Source organism: Numida meleagris, chromosome 2 (assembly GCF_002078875.1).
Source record: "Numida meleagris isolate 19003 breed g44 Domestic line chromosome 2, NumMel1.0, whole genome shotgun sequence".
NCBI lineage: Eukaryota > Metazoa > Chordata > Aves > Galliformes > Numididae > Numida > Numida meleagris.
This window is the reverse complement of record NC_034410.1, coordinates 26,642,413-26,657,612: the sequence shown is the minus strand read 5'-3', so window position 1 is coordinate 26,657,612 and position 15,200 is coordinate 26,642,413. Positions and strand designations below refer to the sequence as shown.

General features: G+C 42.3%; 1 protein-coding gene across 3 annotated transcripts; it reads right to left on the bottom strand.

Annotated features, from left to right (window-relative positions):
* On the bottom strand, positions 9,117–12,104 carry ARL4A (ADP ribosylation factor like GTPase 4A). Of its 3 annotated transcripts, none has more exons than XM_021388103.1 (2): positions 11,963–12,104; positions 9,117–11,652 (listed from the first exon to the last, which is right to left on the bottom strand). In XM_021388103.1, exon 2 carries the CDS (start codon positions 11,578–11,580, stop codon positions 10,978–10,980), a length of 603 nt encoding a protein of 200 aa, XP_021243778.1. In that variant the 5' UTR covers positions 11,581–11,652; positions 11,963–12,104; the 3' UTR covers positions 9,117–10,977. The 3 variants fall into 3 exon arrangements, with proteins under 3 accessions (XP_021243778.1, XP_021243775.1, XP_021243776.1); XM_021388100.1 differs by having other exon boundaries at positions 11,891–12,073; XM_021388101.1 differs by having other exon boundaries at positions 11,902–12,072.

The window sequence follows — 15,200 nt, the reverse complement described above, 5'->3', positions numbered from 1 at the left end:
CTGCCCAAGATACCCAAGTATGTCTATGTTGGTGTGTTATAGTCCTCTGTGGGAACAAGCTCCTATGCCATTCTCCTCTTCCTCCAGAGGACTGAAAACTCATTGAGTCGCAATAAACTCAGCATTGCTAAGTGGTTGTACCATGTCATACATTATTAGTTCACTGCCACAGGCCTGAGAAACAATAGATAAACACTTCCTACAGTACCCATAGTGGAAGAGAGAAAGCAAGCTGCCAGGCAATACACAGCTTTTCAGCAAATGTTTCAGTTCCAGCCTGGATGTCTTCACAATCAAGGATTAATTCACACAAGACAGAGTCAACAGGATGTTTAGGGAAGCAGATAACATCTCCTTTAGAGTACATATGCAGTTATTTTCTCACCACAGATCATTGATAGGAAATCATAGCAGCTGGTCTCATATCACAGAGAAAAAAACTTCAGGAGTTACACCTTTGCTTTGCTTTCACAGGAGGATACGGTGATTTCAGGAATGCTGATCTCTCAGTCATTCAGCATACCAACTTCCTTCTTAAGATGAGGTAAACTGAAGTCTAGCACTCTTCCCATACTACAGACATACACAATGTGCCTAACTGATTCATTCACAAAAACTCCAAAGCTCTTAGAGCCATACTCCCAGATCTCTGCTTTCTAGGCCTCTTCCTTCCTCACCTACTCCTCCTAGCATTTTAACTTCATTTCCTAAGGAAATCACTAGTATGCAATTTCAGGGCATTGCCTATGATGGCTTTTAATTCCTTCAGCCAACAAAGAGTTTGACTGTGTTAGGTGCTTAAGAAGGCATTAAATCCTTACAATTTTCACAAATAAGGACAAACAAAACCCCCTTTTCATGCTGCCTTCCCATGAGGTAGAAATATCTCAGAGAAAACACTATCACTTAATCATACCTTGTTAAACAGGAAGAAAACTGAAGGCCGTCAGTCAGTTCACATTCTCTCTACTCACATCACTCCTTGTTCACATCTTGCTTCTCTTCCCAGGCCACTACCACACAGGGAACTTTCTTTTGGCAAGCCTCTTCCACCCTCTAACAACTTGAGTGTGATTGCTTATAGACTTTTGATGGACACATGGACTGACTGCAACCCCCAGCACCTACAGAAACAGGCACAGATGTTGCTAGACCAAATCATAGCATCAGGTGGTAGCTCAGAATTTACTTGCATTTAAAAAAAAAAAAAAAAAAGAAAAAAGAAGTTTATTATCTAAATCCTTTTATAGTTGGGAGGTTCGTTGCACGATTCTACAGCCTTATCTCACTCCCACTGAATGCAATGAAAAGTTACTTTTGCATACATGAGTAGCTTGATTGGAGCTGTAAAACACCCTAAGAGGAAGTAATTTGGTTTACTGATTTCTCTAGTGAGAATATCTGGACTTTGAAATGTGGTATGCACATTGTGGTCAGTAACAGCTCTCACTTCCATTTTTCTCAATGTATATATACTACTTCACATATCAGTCCTTATATTTTCTTTCTGTGAAAAGGATGATGATTTTACAGCACACAGAAGGACTGAGGTTAATTTGTTAAGAAAAAGGACTGCAGTAGGCTCTCAGCTGCTATAGATTGACACAGATTTCAAATGGCAGACACCTGCATTTTGCATCAAGGTAGCTGGCACAGATTAGGGGCTATCATTTGGGATCTAAGTATAGACAGGTGGTGTAAAAGGCAGGTGTCTATATTTGAGTTAATCAGCTTATGCTTCTGTATAGCAGACAGACTCATACAGTGATTTATCTGACCTATCTTAGATCCTACTCCTGAACTAGGATAAGGTATGTCCTAAACAAATATCTTTCTTTCTATAGACAATGCAAATATCTAGTGATGCACAGGTCAGACATGAATACCTATTTTTTAGAAGCTGAATGTTGGATAAAATGAATCCTGATTATTGTGTCTTTGTTACACTGAAAAAAGGCTAATAGAAAAGCATTAGGCATATGGAAAGCTTTCCTTTGGGAGGTAAATAAGAAACCATGTGGAATGGAAAGATACACTAAGCTTAACCCAAAGCTCTCAAAGTGAGTATGGATTTTCTGACACACAATAGATTGCTATAGCTACTCCTACTTTCAGTGCGAAGGCCATTTGAAAGGGAGGAAAGAGAAAAATATATTGTTTCTGCTCTATTCAGAATAGGCTTGGTGAAGTAAGAGTGGAGAGCACATCCAGACTTCTGAGTGTGTTGGCACTCCTGATGTGCAAGAGCTGCTTTGTCCAGGCACATATGCACGGCTCCACTGACTGCAAAGGGGGGATAAAGCATTGTAGCTTCAAACAGTCAGATTCTACATGCCCTGTGCAGAGGATAAGTGAATGCACAAGGAAAAAGAAGCAATTTAGGTCAGAGTAGAGGAATCATTAATACAGGATCTTTGAGTTACTGCTACCTTTCAGGAAAAAAAAAAAAAAAAATTCCATGCAAAATATATTGTGCACAGGCAAGCCATACCCTTAGTGACCCTCAGGATAACCTCAGAGTTATACAGAAGGGGTAAGCAAAAATTAAAAGACTCACATCAGAGCCTTCTCCAATGATTTTTATTTGTTTGTTCATTTAAAACAAACAACACAAAACAAAATAATCCACCAGCTTGGAAATTTTACAAACATGGGCTTGTCCACAGGACAGAGGAAGCCCTGCATTTGATTTACATTATGTATCATCGCTGCCTAGAAAATGTACTTAGATAACCTCAGGATTTGAAATTACATATGAAAGCAGCAAAGGATAGTCATATCCATGCTTTTATTCTCTGTGTATGGCCAGTCCTACAACTGTTGTTTCCTATGCATTGCTGTGCTGACACTGATAGAGAACTCTGCTTGCTGTGCGTGAGATCTGCAAGCTCATGAGATGTGCATCAGACTGACTTGCAAATACTAATGACTGCAATTTTTAACTTAAGAAAAATTTTTAAAGGTTTCCACTTGGAACAGTGAGTTCATGCCATTTCATTTCAATAAACAAAATTAACACTGAAAGGGAAAAGGCAGTGAAACACAATGAGCCTATTTTTCATTTATTTACATTCACTTCTAATGTGTATTTGTATTTAATGTGGTAAAAGGCAAAGTTAATACTCGGTGCCAAGTTTCAGACAAGTGTGAAATTTCAAGGCTTATTAGATTATTAAGCTTCTGAAATAAGGATTTATGACTGTAGAAGAACTGCTGACACAACCTGAACTCCGAGTAGTGGTAACACCGCCACAATAGCAAGTCGTGTGAACAGCCCGGATTACCTTGTCCTAGTAAAATGAAGGGCTTAAAACAGCAAAAACATTCAAACCGTTATATTTCTAGTGCTGTCATGTTTGCAGTCAGGTTTGGGTTCAAATGATGTGAAAACATGAATCTATTTATATATCCCGGAGTTACACCCACAGAACAGAATCCTAGAGAAATTCTCGCAAACAAAGCCTGCAAGAGTACAAGGAGAAGTGCGTGTAGGTGTGTGTGCCTAAAGAGATTATGTATGTAATCAACACATATAGCTCCACAAGGCTGAAAATAATAAATTGTTGTGAATGTGTAAGGGTGGAAAGTGCATTTTACATGGATTATCTGCCCTAGTTCCTGTTCTTATTTTTGGAAAGCAATCAGCTCTTCGTGAGAACTCAGCACCATGCTGAGCCACCCTGGGGCTTTTCATGGCCCAGCCCTTCACTTTGCATTATCATCTGCTAGCAGCCACATCCTGTGCAGACTGATTCATTACAGCCAAGAGAGGCAGACAGAGCAGGAGACCCTGTGAATCCCGAGGTCTGAAGTCACTGTGAGATACTTTCCTCACTGTACCATGTAAAATAAGGCCACCTTTTCCAAGGAATTACCAGATGTTTTTGTTACTGACTACTCCAAATGAAAGCTTACTTTAAGATGATGCATTATTTAAACTCAAGATCTCTGGTAGAAAACTTCCATATGCCTGCTCTGGAAGACCATATAGTCACGGCAATTTAATTCAAACATAAAACGAAGTATTATTTAGTACTTTTGCTTAACAGCTGTGGCTAAATGCAAACAAAAAATCAGGAAGAGATAACTGGCTTTATAAATATTTATTTACTGATGAATATGAAATCAATTATTATTTGCAGCTATGGGAATATTTTTGTTTTCTCTGAAGCTGCAGCTCATGGAGCCAGACAATGCAATATATTGAACCTGTATTTTTAAACTCTCAGCGTATTTCTATTGAAACAGTATGATTTCCCTGCTTCTGAACACACATTACAAGGCAATTTAGAATCAAAATTACTACTACACTCTTTCTTATCTGTTACACCGTGGTTCTTCAACAGGAATAAAATGCCCTGAGCTTTCAGTGGGGGAGGGTACAAACTTGCAGCCCTGGCCTCCAGCATTCACTCCAGGGCTTTACAAGTAAATGACCCAAGTTGAATTATTTGTTTTCTAGCTGCAGCGCGCAGCTGAGTCTTTGTTCAGAATCTTTTCCAGCAGTTCCTGTCCTGATCACAGCAAGAGCAGGACATAGGAAAATGCTGTACACAAACGAGTTACATGAGATAGTGGCAGAAATGCAGCTGCTGCACCATACTGCTGTCCCTGCCAGTCCTATCACAGCACCAAGTGAGGGAAGCGTATTGATACAGCAATAGGAGATCTGTCAAAAAGCATCAGTGCGGCCACAGTCTGAGAGTCCCATTTATCTCCAGCCTAACATGAGCGATTACAGCTGAATTACAGAGGCTTTAAATGTACAAGTCAATTTTCTAAGCTAATTAAAATGAGGGAGGCTAGTAGTCCCAAGGTTAGCACAACTCAGCTCCTACACAAAATAAAGTATGATAAAAAAAAATAAATATATATATATATATCCCCAATTCAAATAGAAATTCTTTAGGTGTAGTTCAGTGGAAATAGTAATAGTCCACAGACTGTCATTTTACTTATGCCAATTATGATATAACAAGAACAAAACAGGGATAAAAATGTGTTTGCAGGGACAGTGTTACACGAATCTACATTTCACAAAGAATCAAAATTGTCTTTGTGAAACCATATTGACCCACAGATGTTCCTCAAATGGCCAGATAAAATATACATGATGGATGTATAAATTCAGTATTACCATTTAAAACTGTGGAGAACTGACGCTGGCAGTCTGAAGACTGCATCATAGAGATCACCATGGAACCAGTGCCCAAAAACACCAGTGGCCCACGCATATGACAGTATCCAATAATTAGGCCAGCAGAGTTCAGCTAATGTTAGAAACAAGGATATATTTAGAATTTTTCCTTCTGTTATCTTCATCCACATTAGGCCAGCTTTACTAAAAGGCTGTTTTAAGCTAAACAAGTCAGAGGTGAACACTCTTTCCTGACCCTCTTGACCCACAAACTCATCCTTATGACACCCAACACAGAGACGCTCTAACATCAATGCCTGCCAAAGCTTTCAAGGCAAATGACATTGGCACAGAAAGAGATGGAAATGCTGCAGTCTGAAGGAAATTATTTTTGTTTATCATTCATAAAATGGTAACAGGAGATAAGTGCCAGGGCTGCAGGGCTAGTGGCTGCGCTGGACCACCTCATAGCACCAGGCTTCATGCCTTCACCTCGCCTGAACCGGACTCCTGCTGTTCTTGGAAAAGACCCCAGACACGGCAGCTGGCATGCCAGCCAGTGTCCCCACACCCACGGGCCTGCCCTCTGTCAGCCCGACCAGAGATGAATGAGCAATTAGGTGGCTTTCTTAAATGAGGTATTGTTTCATTCAGTAATAGGAAAACTTCAGTGCATAAAAGAATAAAAATTTACAACCAATTAAGCAGCCTAGAAGTATATGTTTCCCTTAGCTTTTGATGTCTTGGACAACTAGTGAGGTCCAACAGTTTCAAATGCTCTCTTCCTGCACGCCCCCCAGCCACCAACTGTACCCAGCCTGCCCTAGGATGGGATCCTGGACAGCCTGAGTGAGTGGCAACCCTGCCATGGCATGGGTGTTGGAACTAGATAGTCTTTAAGGCCCCCTCCAACTTAAGCCATTCTATGATAGGATTCCCTTTTCTTTCCTAACATTCAGTATTTTGTCATCTTCAGCTCTTCAGTCTGGAGGAGCAGCTGTGTAAATATAGCTGGAACTAAGAAGGGGTAATCTTGGTAGCTCAGGGATTAGCATCTTACCTTCCTGAGCTGTTTACAAGCAGGCACTTAGTCTGGAAGCACAGTCTGGCCTCCCTGACTAGGTTCTCAGATGTTGGGCTTGCCTTTCAATAAATTCAATGTATGAAAAGTGAACAAATGTGCACTCAGCTCATCTGGACAGTGAGCAAGCCATACCTCACATCAGTCACAGTGAATCAGGAGCTGACAAGGTAGGATGCTCCTGTCCCTAGTTTGCTGCTCAGGATATTTTGCTCTTTTTTCCAAGTTAGGCCTTTGAAACTGCACTTCTACTTCATAACAGCTGATTTAAGAGGACCACCTAACACTTCAAAGAAGGGCAAGCTAGCAGCTGTGCACTACATCTTGATTTTGTTCTCAGATAGGAGGGGTCTAGGTAGGGGTCTATGTAGTAACCCCAGGAATCACCCCACTGTGAAGTTTGGCTGCATATTTCCCTTCTGTTTGTGAACACACACAGTTCTGCAACATTGCACTGCTCCTAAAAATAACCACAGCCTGCAAAATCCTGAAAGAGGGAGAGGCCTTCACATCCATAGGTCAGTCAGGAATCTAACAAAATGCTTTCCTCATCCTCCAGACTAAACACACATGAGACCATGTCCACAGCTCCCCAGACATCCCTTCCTGTAGCAACAGCAGTGGCTTTGGCTTGGGAATGTGAGGCTGCTGGCTCCCAGAGCATGACCATGAGCTGTGACCCTCTCAGATGAGTCACACAACAGTGACAACAACGTTCCAAAAAGCACTCAGCCATTCCTAGATTTCCCTCTCAAAACAAGCCAAAGGAACACAGCATCATGAGCAAACACTTATTAGCCTCCATGAACTAAGCCTGCATGCTACCTACATACAGTATATCCAGACTGCCTACATTTTTCATGCTCTGCCTTATGAATTCCTTCTTTATAGTACCAATGCAGCATCCAGATCCTCCTTAGAAGCCACGAATTGCACTCTCTTCAACAAAGTTTCAGCCAGCCGCTAATTAATGCCTTGCTCTCTCATAAACAACCGACCCAAGACACAGGCAGATGCCGTCACACAGCCCTGTTGGGACCCAGAAGGGTTCATCAGCTGCTGCCAGCTGCTCGCTATTCTGTGAGCACCCCAGCACAGCTGGCAGCCCCTGCAGGACTAGGGGCTGCACCAGGGAGCATCTCACCAAGACAGCTCATGGAGCAGGGGGTGGCTGCGGGCACTGCTTGCCACATGGAAAGGATCAACCGTGTCTCAACAAAAGGTGAAAATTCAAAGAGGGAAACTTCTCATCCATCACCTTGCTGGAAAAAACAGTATCCGTATTTTTCAAATGTAAGCACACATTCAGTCCAACAACTTACTTCAGTTGAAAGGGCTGGAAGTCAATATACAGCTATGCAACTAGAAACCAGAGACCAGACCCTGAAGACCAGCCAACTTTAAACGATTTTATATCCATACACAGCTGAGGCAATGGCATAACGACCTCTGTAATTCCACAATGGCAGCATTAAGATAACAAGAGCTTATGGCTTGTTTCTGACAGTGCTGCACCAACCTAAATGCAATCCCATCTTTCTTGAAGTAGAAGCAGTTTCAGCTATTTACAGTAGCCAGTACCTTGAAGAAAAGAGTATAATTTGAAGCATATTTTAGCAACATTTAGCATTTGGGATAACTCCAGCACTGTAACAAAATTACATCTACTCGTTCTCTCAAAGATTTTCTGACACATACCAGTAATGCGTCAATTGCAGTCACTGCTTTGTTCATGACTGGTAACTGTCACAGTAATGCAGAACACAGTTTTGGAGGTACCACTACAGTCACATTTGAATACTTTACTCAGGAGTTACTGTAATATCCCAGCCAAACAGTTCAAATAGTACAGACAGAGGTGTATCTTCAGCATAACTCACCCCCCACTTGCTGTTTCCCACTCCAAGCCAGCGCTAAACACTACAAAATAACAAGTAAGTCACTCGAAGAACGCTGTTCTCCGCCTTCTCTGATGGCTTCCTCCAAAGAACAGTGCTGGGGTAAAGATTAGTCATGTCTTTGTATTTAAAATCATTCACTGAAGCTGTTATACATACAGGAGTTCAAGGACACAGTTGCTGGTTAGAGATGAGCACGTTCAACATGCAGAACAAAATACAGTTGGCTTTTTGGGGGCAGGATCCCTTTTCATTTATTCCCAGTAGAAAATTAATGAACACTTGAAGGAATAATCACTTTGTATTTTATAGTTTGCTTCCTGGGTACAAAAACAAACCAACCAACCAGCCTGCTACATCAGCTTCCTTATCCTAACAGCACTATGCACATGATTGGAAGAAAAACATTAGCCAGATACCACCAATTACACCCTAGATTCACAGGCCTAAAGAACAAGCATCTCTTTTTCTCAAGATTGACTGTGAGGAACCTACATTTTGATGTGCCATCAGTGACATGAAAAGAACTGCGAGACAGGTCTGGACATTCTACTCAAATTTTGACTTGTAGGCTTCTAAATGAGACTTGCCTTGACTTCATTAGAGGCCTAAAACTAATTAGAAACTTTAGTTTTCCCACATTGTACACTCTGCCATAGAATCTGTGGAGGAAGTTCACCCAAAGCTTACAGCTTCAGATATTTGAGCCTGAATATACAAAAATCAGTACAACCTGTGCATACACAATAAATGCCCAACATAATCTATCCAATACTACACATAATTAATATTTCTTCTATGAGCATGCAGACACGCCACTGATTTAAAGGCGTTAATGAGATACCTACAGTTTATAACACTGGGACATTTTGGCCCTCACCACATTTATAAGATTTTGGTTTTCAACAGAAATAGTTCTGTTATTACTAGGATCAATATGTGCACAGAGGTTGAGGAGAACATATCGCTGCAGCACAAGTCAGACACTTTCTCTGTAGACTTGTTTTGAATTGTTTATTGAGGTTTAAGAAGTCATCCACATTTCTATAAATATAGACATTACTTGAGTAAGTGACTTACAATGTCACCAGTGCAGGTACATATATAACCAACATACAAAAGCTCCACTGGAAGCTACTTCAGTTTATTCAAAAAGGACCAAGATGTCATTAAAAAAAGAAAAAAAAACAGCTGTCACTTTCATTTATTGAAGACACTAAAGTGCATTTTTGGTTACTTCCTGGACAAACAGCTGCTGGTTAAAAAATTTGATTTTTTTTTTTCCTAAAACATATTTAAGTTACATTGATTGACATTCAGGTTCATAGCCGTCATCCTCCTGATACACGGCAGCAGGTAAAAAGTGTATTACGTTGCTGATTGAGTAAGAGGAGGAAATAGATTTTGCTTTTTTTTTTTTTAAATTTAATATTTCCAACAAAAGTTTAAAGAGAATCTAACATTCTGATGAATTTTTACAGCACCACTAAAGTTAGTCCTAAAAATCCAGGCTCTGTTTTAGCCCTTTTAGTTGCTAACCAAGTATCTAAAGAGTCACTTGAAGCTCTGTACCAGTAAGAAAAACTACCCTCCCTTTTCTGTCAAGCACTATCCTGCCCAGTTAACACTGTTTGCACACTCTGTAAACAAGAACAGCTTAAAGCATAATTAAAGCAGAACACAGGCCCATCTTGAAAATCTTCTTCCCCCACTCCCTCCCTCCCAGTAGTGTCAAATGTTTTGAGTGTATAAAGCATTATTACATTCCTAACCACAAAATACTTTAATAAGAGTCACGATAAAAAAAAGCATACGTTGAAGTGACATAGCAATACCACTTTAATAAAATGGGGTATTTTGGGGAGATACAAGAAGTGCTCTGCTAAGTTTAACTTCATCTTTACTTCATTATGATTTATTTTTATTGCCAAAAAAGTCACCAACAGAGCAAACGTTGCGATGGCTAGAACCACAACAGCCTCAGTTGTTCTTTATAGCTCCTTTTCTGCAATTAATTTACTTTTAATTGGATAGATTGAGGAAATAATACTCATCGTTCAAAAATAAATTACTAATTTTGAGTATTAGCTTGAACCTGATTTAATATATAAGGATGAATGGCTACTTCTAAAAAAAATAAAAAACCTTACATATGAAAAACATGCTATATGTTGGGAAATCACTTTTCCATGCTCCAATGTGCTGTTTACATTTTTAACTTGTCAGAAAAGTCTCTTCTATCAGTTGAAAAAATCCACAGCACTTAAGGTTCAAGTATTTGAACTGAACGTGAGTCAATTTCAAAAAGTGCCAAATTAAAAAAAATACCCTACACGTGTAGCCAAGCTTCCATAGAAATCCCCAAACAAGATAAAAAACAGCCTCTTGAAATAATGGGTTACTAGCTTCATACATTTTTTTAAAGCTGTATAATGTTCACCTAAACACTCCACTTACGAGCATTAGAAGTTTAAAAACACAGAACACCTTCAATGCAAATCGCTTGCAGAGGCACCCTCAAACATAGGAGTACAACACTAAGCAGAAAACCCTCGTCTTATTTGGCTATTTAGACATCCATGTCGCATATACCCACCCATCCATCCATCCATTTCCTGATAGTATTACATCATCTATTAGGGCTTCTGAAATAATGCAGAGCCATAAACTCAGAAGAGACTATTTAAAAAAAAGTAAAAGTTCCATGAGTGCACTGCCTTCCACAAGGCAAGGTTGTGCAACTGATTGTTTAACGTAACTAAGCTTAACGGCATCCAAACAAGCAGGCCTGGGTTTGGAAGCTGTCTTATGTCAAATTTTGACCACATAACTACTCTAAAATAGAAAGGTCAAAACAGAACTCATCTCTTCTTTTTCTGCTGCCTCAACATTTTCCTTCGCTTAATTATCATATCGTACAGTTTTTCCAGTCCCTCTTTGAGTCCATCTCCGATGATTGCACAGGTTGGCTGCAAATGCCAGGGAGTCGAAGAACTCAGCTCGCTCATCGCTAACATCTTCTCGATTTCAGAAAGAGAGAGAGAGTTTCTCAAGTCCTGCTTGTTAGCGACTATAAGGACAGGCACTCCTTGATTTTCAGATATCCGCGTGATTTTGTGAAGTTCCGTTTTGGCCTCCTCCATTCTCTCGACGTCGACCGAGTCCACCACAAACACAATGCCATCGGTGCACCTCGTGTACGACTTCCACAGCGGCCTCAGCTTCTCCTGGCCGCCCACATCCCAGAAGTGGAACGTGACCGTCTTCGAGTTGCCCAGCGTTACTTTGATTTTCTCCGTATTAAATCCTTTCGTGGGGACGGTGTTGACGAACTCATTGAACTGCAGCCTGTACAGCACGGTCGTCTTCCCAGCGGAGTCCAGCCCCAAGATCACGATATGGAAGCACTGGAAAGAAGGCAGGCTGGACAGGATCGGCGTCTGGTCCGAGAGTCCATTCCCCATCGCCGGGCGGCGAGGTGACAGCGCGCTGCCACTACCACGGGCGGGGTCCAACGGCCGCGCTCGGCTCCGATCCTGCGGCGACAAACGCAGCGTTACCCCCGCCTGACCCGGCCCGGGGCTGCCGCCGCCACCGCCCCAACCGCGGGCAGCCAGACCGTAACCGCTCCCCGCCCAGCCCGGCCCTACGGGCTCTGCAGCCCCGCAACGCTGCGGTGGCCGCTACCGACACTGCAGCGCGGCGGGCACCCGCATTCCCTGCCGCATGCCGCCACTACCGCCGCCGCCGCCCCACCGACCCCTAGCGCAGCACCTCTGGCCTACCGCTCGGCCCCGTCCCTCAGCACGGCGAGGCTAAAGCCGCCAGCGCCTCCATGCCGCGCACCTCCGGGCCGCCGCTGCCACCGCTGCCACCAACACCACGACTCCCCAACCTCTGGCAGCAGAGCTGCGCCCAGCCCGCGCCTAGCCCCGCTCGCCCCGCCTCGCGCCCCTCATTGGTCTTTCCGTGCGGCGGGGGCGGGGATAAAAGCGCGCTGCGCCTCGCCTATTGGCTGACTGCGCCGGCCACTCATCGCGGACCCCGTTTCAGCACCTCAGCCCAGGAGCAGGGCGGTGGAGGGCTGGTGGCTTTGCGGTCGCTCTGTACCCTCCACCTACGGTGCGCGGGCGGTGGCAGCGGCCTCGCCGCTTCTCCTGAGCTGCGTGAGCCCATGGGCTGCGGCTTCTGTCACTCAAGAGGGCGCCCCGCCCTAAGCGGTTGAGAAGCGGCTCGGTGGCGCCTCACTGCGCGCGGCTTGCTCCTCACACCGCAGCTCACTCTGTGCCGCCCGGGGGGGAAACCTGGCAGCAACGTTCGTCCCGGGAGCCGCAAGGCGTCCCCGGGGGTTGGGTTGGGTGGCTACTCCGCTCCCCTCCCCTCCGCTCGCCCGGCCGTTGCGTCACCCCGCGCTGCTAACGGCCGCTCCCGTGGCGCCGCGCGCCCCCCATCGCCTAGCAACGTGCTGCACGCGCAGCCCCGCCACCTCGCCTTCCCGCAGCGGGGAGCCTCGCGGCGCTGCCCACGTGACCTGTCGCCCCGCCCCGCTGAGGGCGGCCGCCATGTTGAGGCCGGGCTTTCCTCGCGGAGCTGCGGGGTACCTGAGTGGGGGGTGGTGCCGTGCTACAGGGGGTGGGAGCTCTGTCAGAGCCCCAGGAGACTGTGTCCATGGCTCCTAGGTTACTTGGTGTAGCTGCTGAAAAGGAGGAACATTTAAGGATGTTCTGGCAATTATGTATTTCTCCTTTGAAAACACTGCAGTTTATTTTTTAAATCGCAATTATGATGCATAAAAGAACAAAATTGTATAGCAAGGCATTGTATAGCATGAGAAATAACACAGCATGCTGTAGAGACACGTGGTTTGATGTTATTAGCACGGTAAAGCACCCATTAGAATCCTATTTAAAATAGCAAAATTCTCATGTACTTAGATTTGAGATGGATGTTGCACTTCTTTTCATTTCTGGTTATTTACATCCTCGACTTCAGAGGACCCTTTGGAGGAAGTGGCCTATTTTTGTAGGAAATTGACTTAACATCCACAGAAAAGCAGGGGGAAGTTCCTGCCCCCAGTGCCAACTGTGAGGCTTCTGATTTGTCACTGTTTTGCAGCACATGTACATAGCACCAAGAGCTGCACAGCATATGAAGCACAGATAGAAAAGCAACACTAGAACTAGTCCCTAATTATTTAATGGAGAGTGTTCAGTAATTTGAAGTTGCTGGAAACCAGATAAAAACACCTTGTTAAGGAATATTACCACAAATAGTGGATTTATTGATAAAACCTGACCAGCTGAAATAGATCAACTTGACCTTTATTTCCACCTATAGAATTGTTTACTTATTTTTGTGGAAAATATCAGCCTATCAGATATTTTAGCCTTTGAAACCTTAAGCCACTTTCATGCAGTGTTATAATAACCATCTAATTTGTAATTAATTCCACAAGGAGAATGTGGGCTAGCTCTTACCTTTATTAGAGACGTTTGAATTTTTAACATAAAATGGAGTAATACTGCCTTTATGTATTGCCTTTTTGAAAAAGTCAATACATAATAACATATTTCAGTGCCCTTGAAAAAGGAATGACGCACAACCAATGATTTTCTGCAGTATGGCATACTGGTTATCTAAAAGATTATGTGTTTCTTTGGAGGAAGAATTTTTTGACATCAGGGAGATAATTAAAACATTAAGGTTAGAGAGGGATGAACATCTATAGCAAATTGAGCATATCTGTGTTTATAAATATGTACATGAAAATGATCCACCATCTAAAAATTGATCTGAGAAGTCAGTTGTTCTGTTTCTCTTTCTTTTCCCTACAGTTAATTTATCTTATTCACCTGTTATAACTTGCTGTAAACTGAATTATGAACTCTCTCGGGCAGGTACTATTCTTCTTTGTGAGTCTCAGTGTATAGTGCCTTGATCTTAATTAATGCCTGTAGGCATTACTGCAAAACATCTATTAAATAGCAATCCAAGTTGATCAGCTCCTCCCATACACTTCATACTTCTAAAGAAGTCAAACGTGCAGACTGGGCAGGTGTTCCAGGTGTTGTGAAGGGAGTAATGGTATCTAAATTAGTGGGAGGGTAAGAAAGCTGACACATTCAGCCTTTGATAATTGAAGGTGAGGGTGAAGCAAGGCTTTGATTATCCTGTAGAAACTTAGAATGAAGAAAGCGTATTACAGGAAGTACACTTACTACCTTTTCTAATACGTAGTTGAATGAGGTCTCTTATTTAAATGACAAGTGAAAATAATTGCAAAGTACATTTATGAGGAAACTGAGTGGGAAAAGGATCCAGGCTATGTGAATCTTGTGACGCAAAATAAGAAAGTACCTAATTTTAGTGTTGGGCTATTTCACATACTGATCCTTACTTTTTTCACTCTGTATCTACTTGTGTACTATGAGTTTTGTTCTGACTCGTTAGGAGAATGATGTTATTGCAAGGTACTGCTGGTTACCTATAGATGGCATATGGTAATGGGATCCCAACACCTCTGTCTTCATGAAAGAGATACTTTAATAGTCACAAAGAATGAATTCTTACTGTGTGGAAGCCAAGCAATGTGTATAAAATAAAATCAACCATGTTTCAGTATAATGACACACCTAAGGCAAAGGTGCAAAATAATATTTTGAAAGTGTAGCTTAGTTATATATGTTCAAAAATTGAACCTATTTCTCTTCTGTTATGCCCTAAATCTAAGATTATCAATAAAAATATATTGTTTTGAGATGACATTCTTCGTTTCTAAAAGATCTGGTTCCTGCCTAAAATATTATAGCAGTTTTGTCATAGGTTTTGAAAATCAATAGTAACAGTGAAATTGCTGACAAGTTGGAAAACATGAAATTTTGCTCTTAAGATGGTCTCTTAAATTGACATACAAAATGTTTTGCACAAAGAAGTCTTTTATCATCTTTCCTATGTCTGCCAAATTCTTTTATGATAACTTGCAAGCTGCATGAATTATTTTGCTTTGATTATTAAAAAGTAGTTGGTGGTAGAAAATCTAATTTATTTCCTCACGATAAATAACAAAGCTTAGAGCAGCAGGAGA

What these genes read in the sequence shown, in the direction of transcription:
- ARL4A (XM_021388103.1), bottom strand. Translation starts at nt 11,580, where the DNA reads ATGGGGAATGGACTCTCGGACCAGACGCCGATCCTGTCCAGCCTGCCT.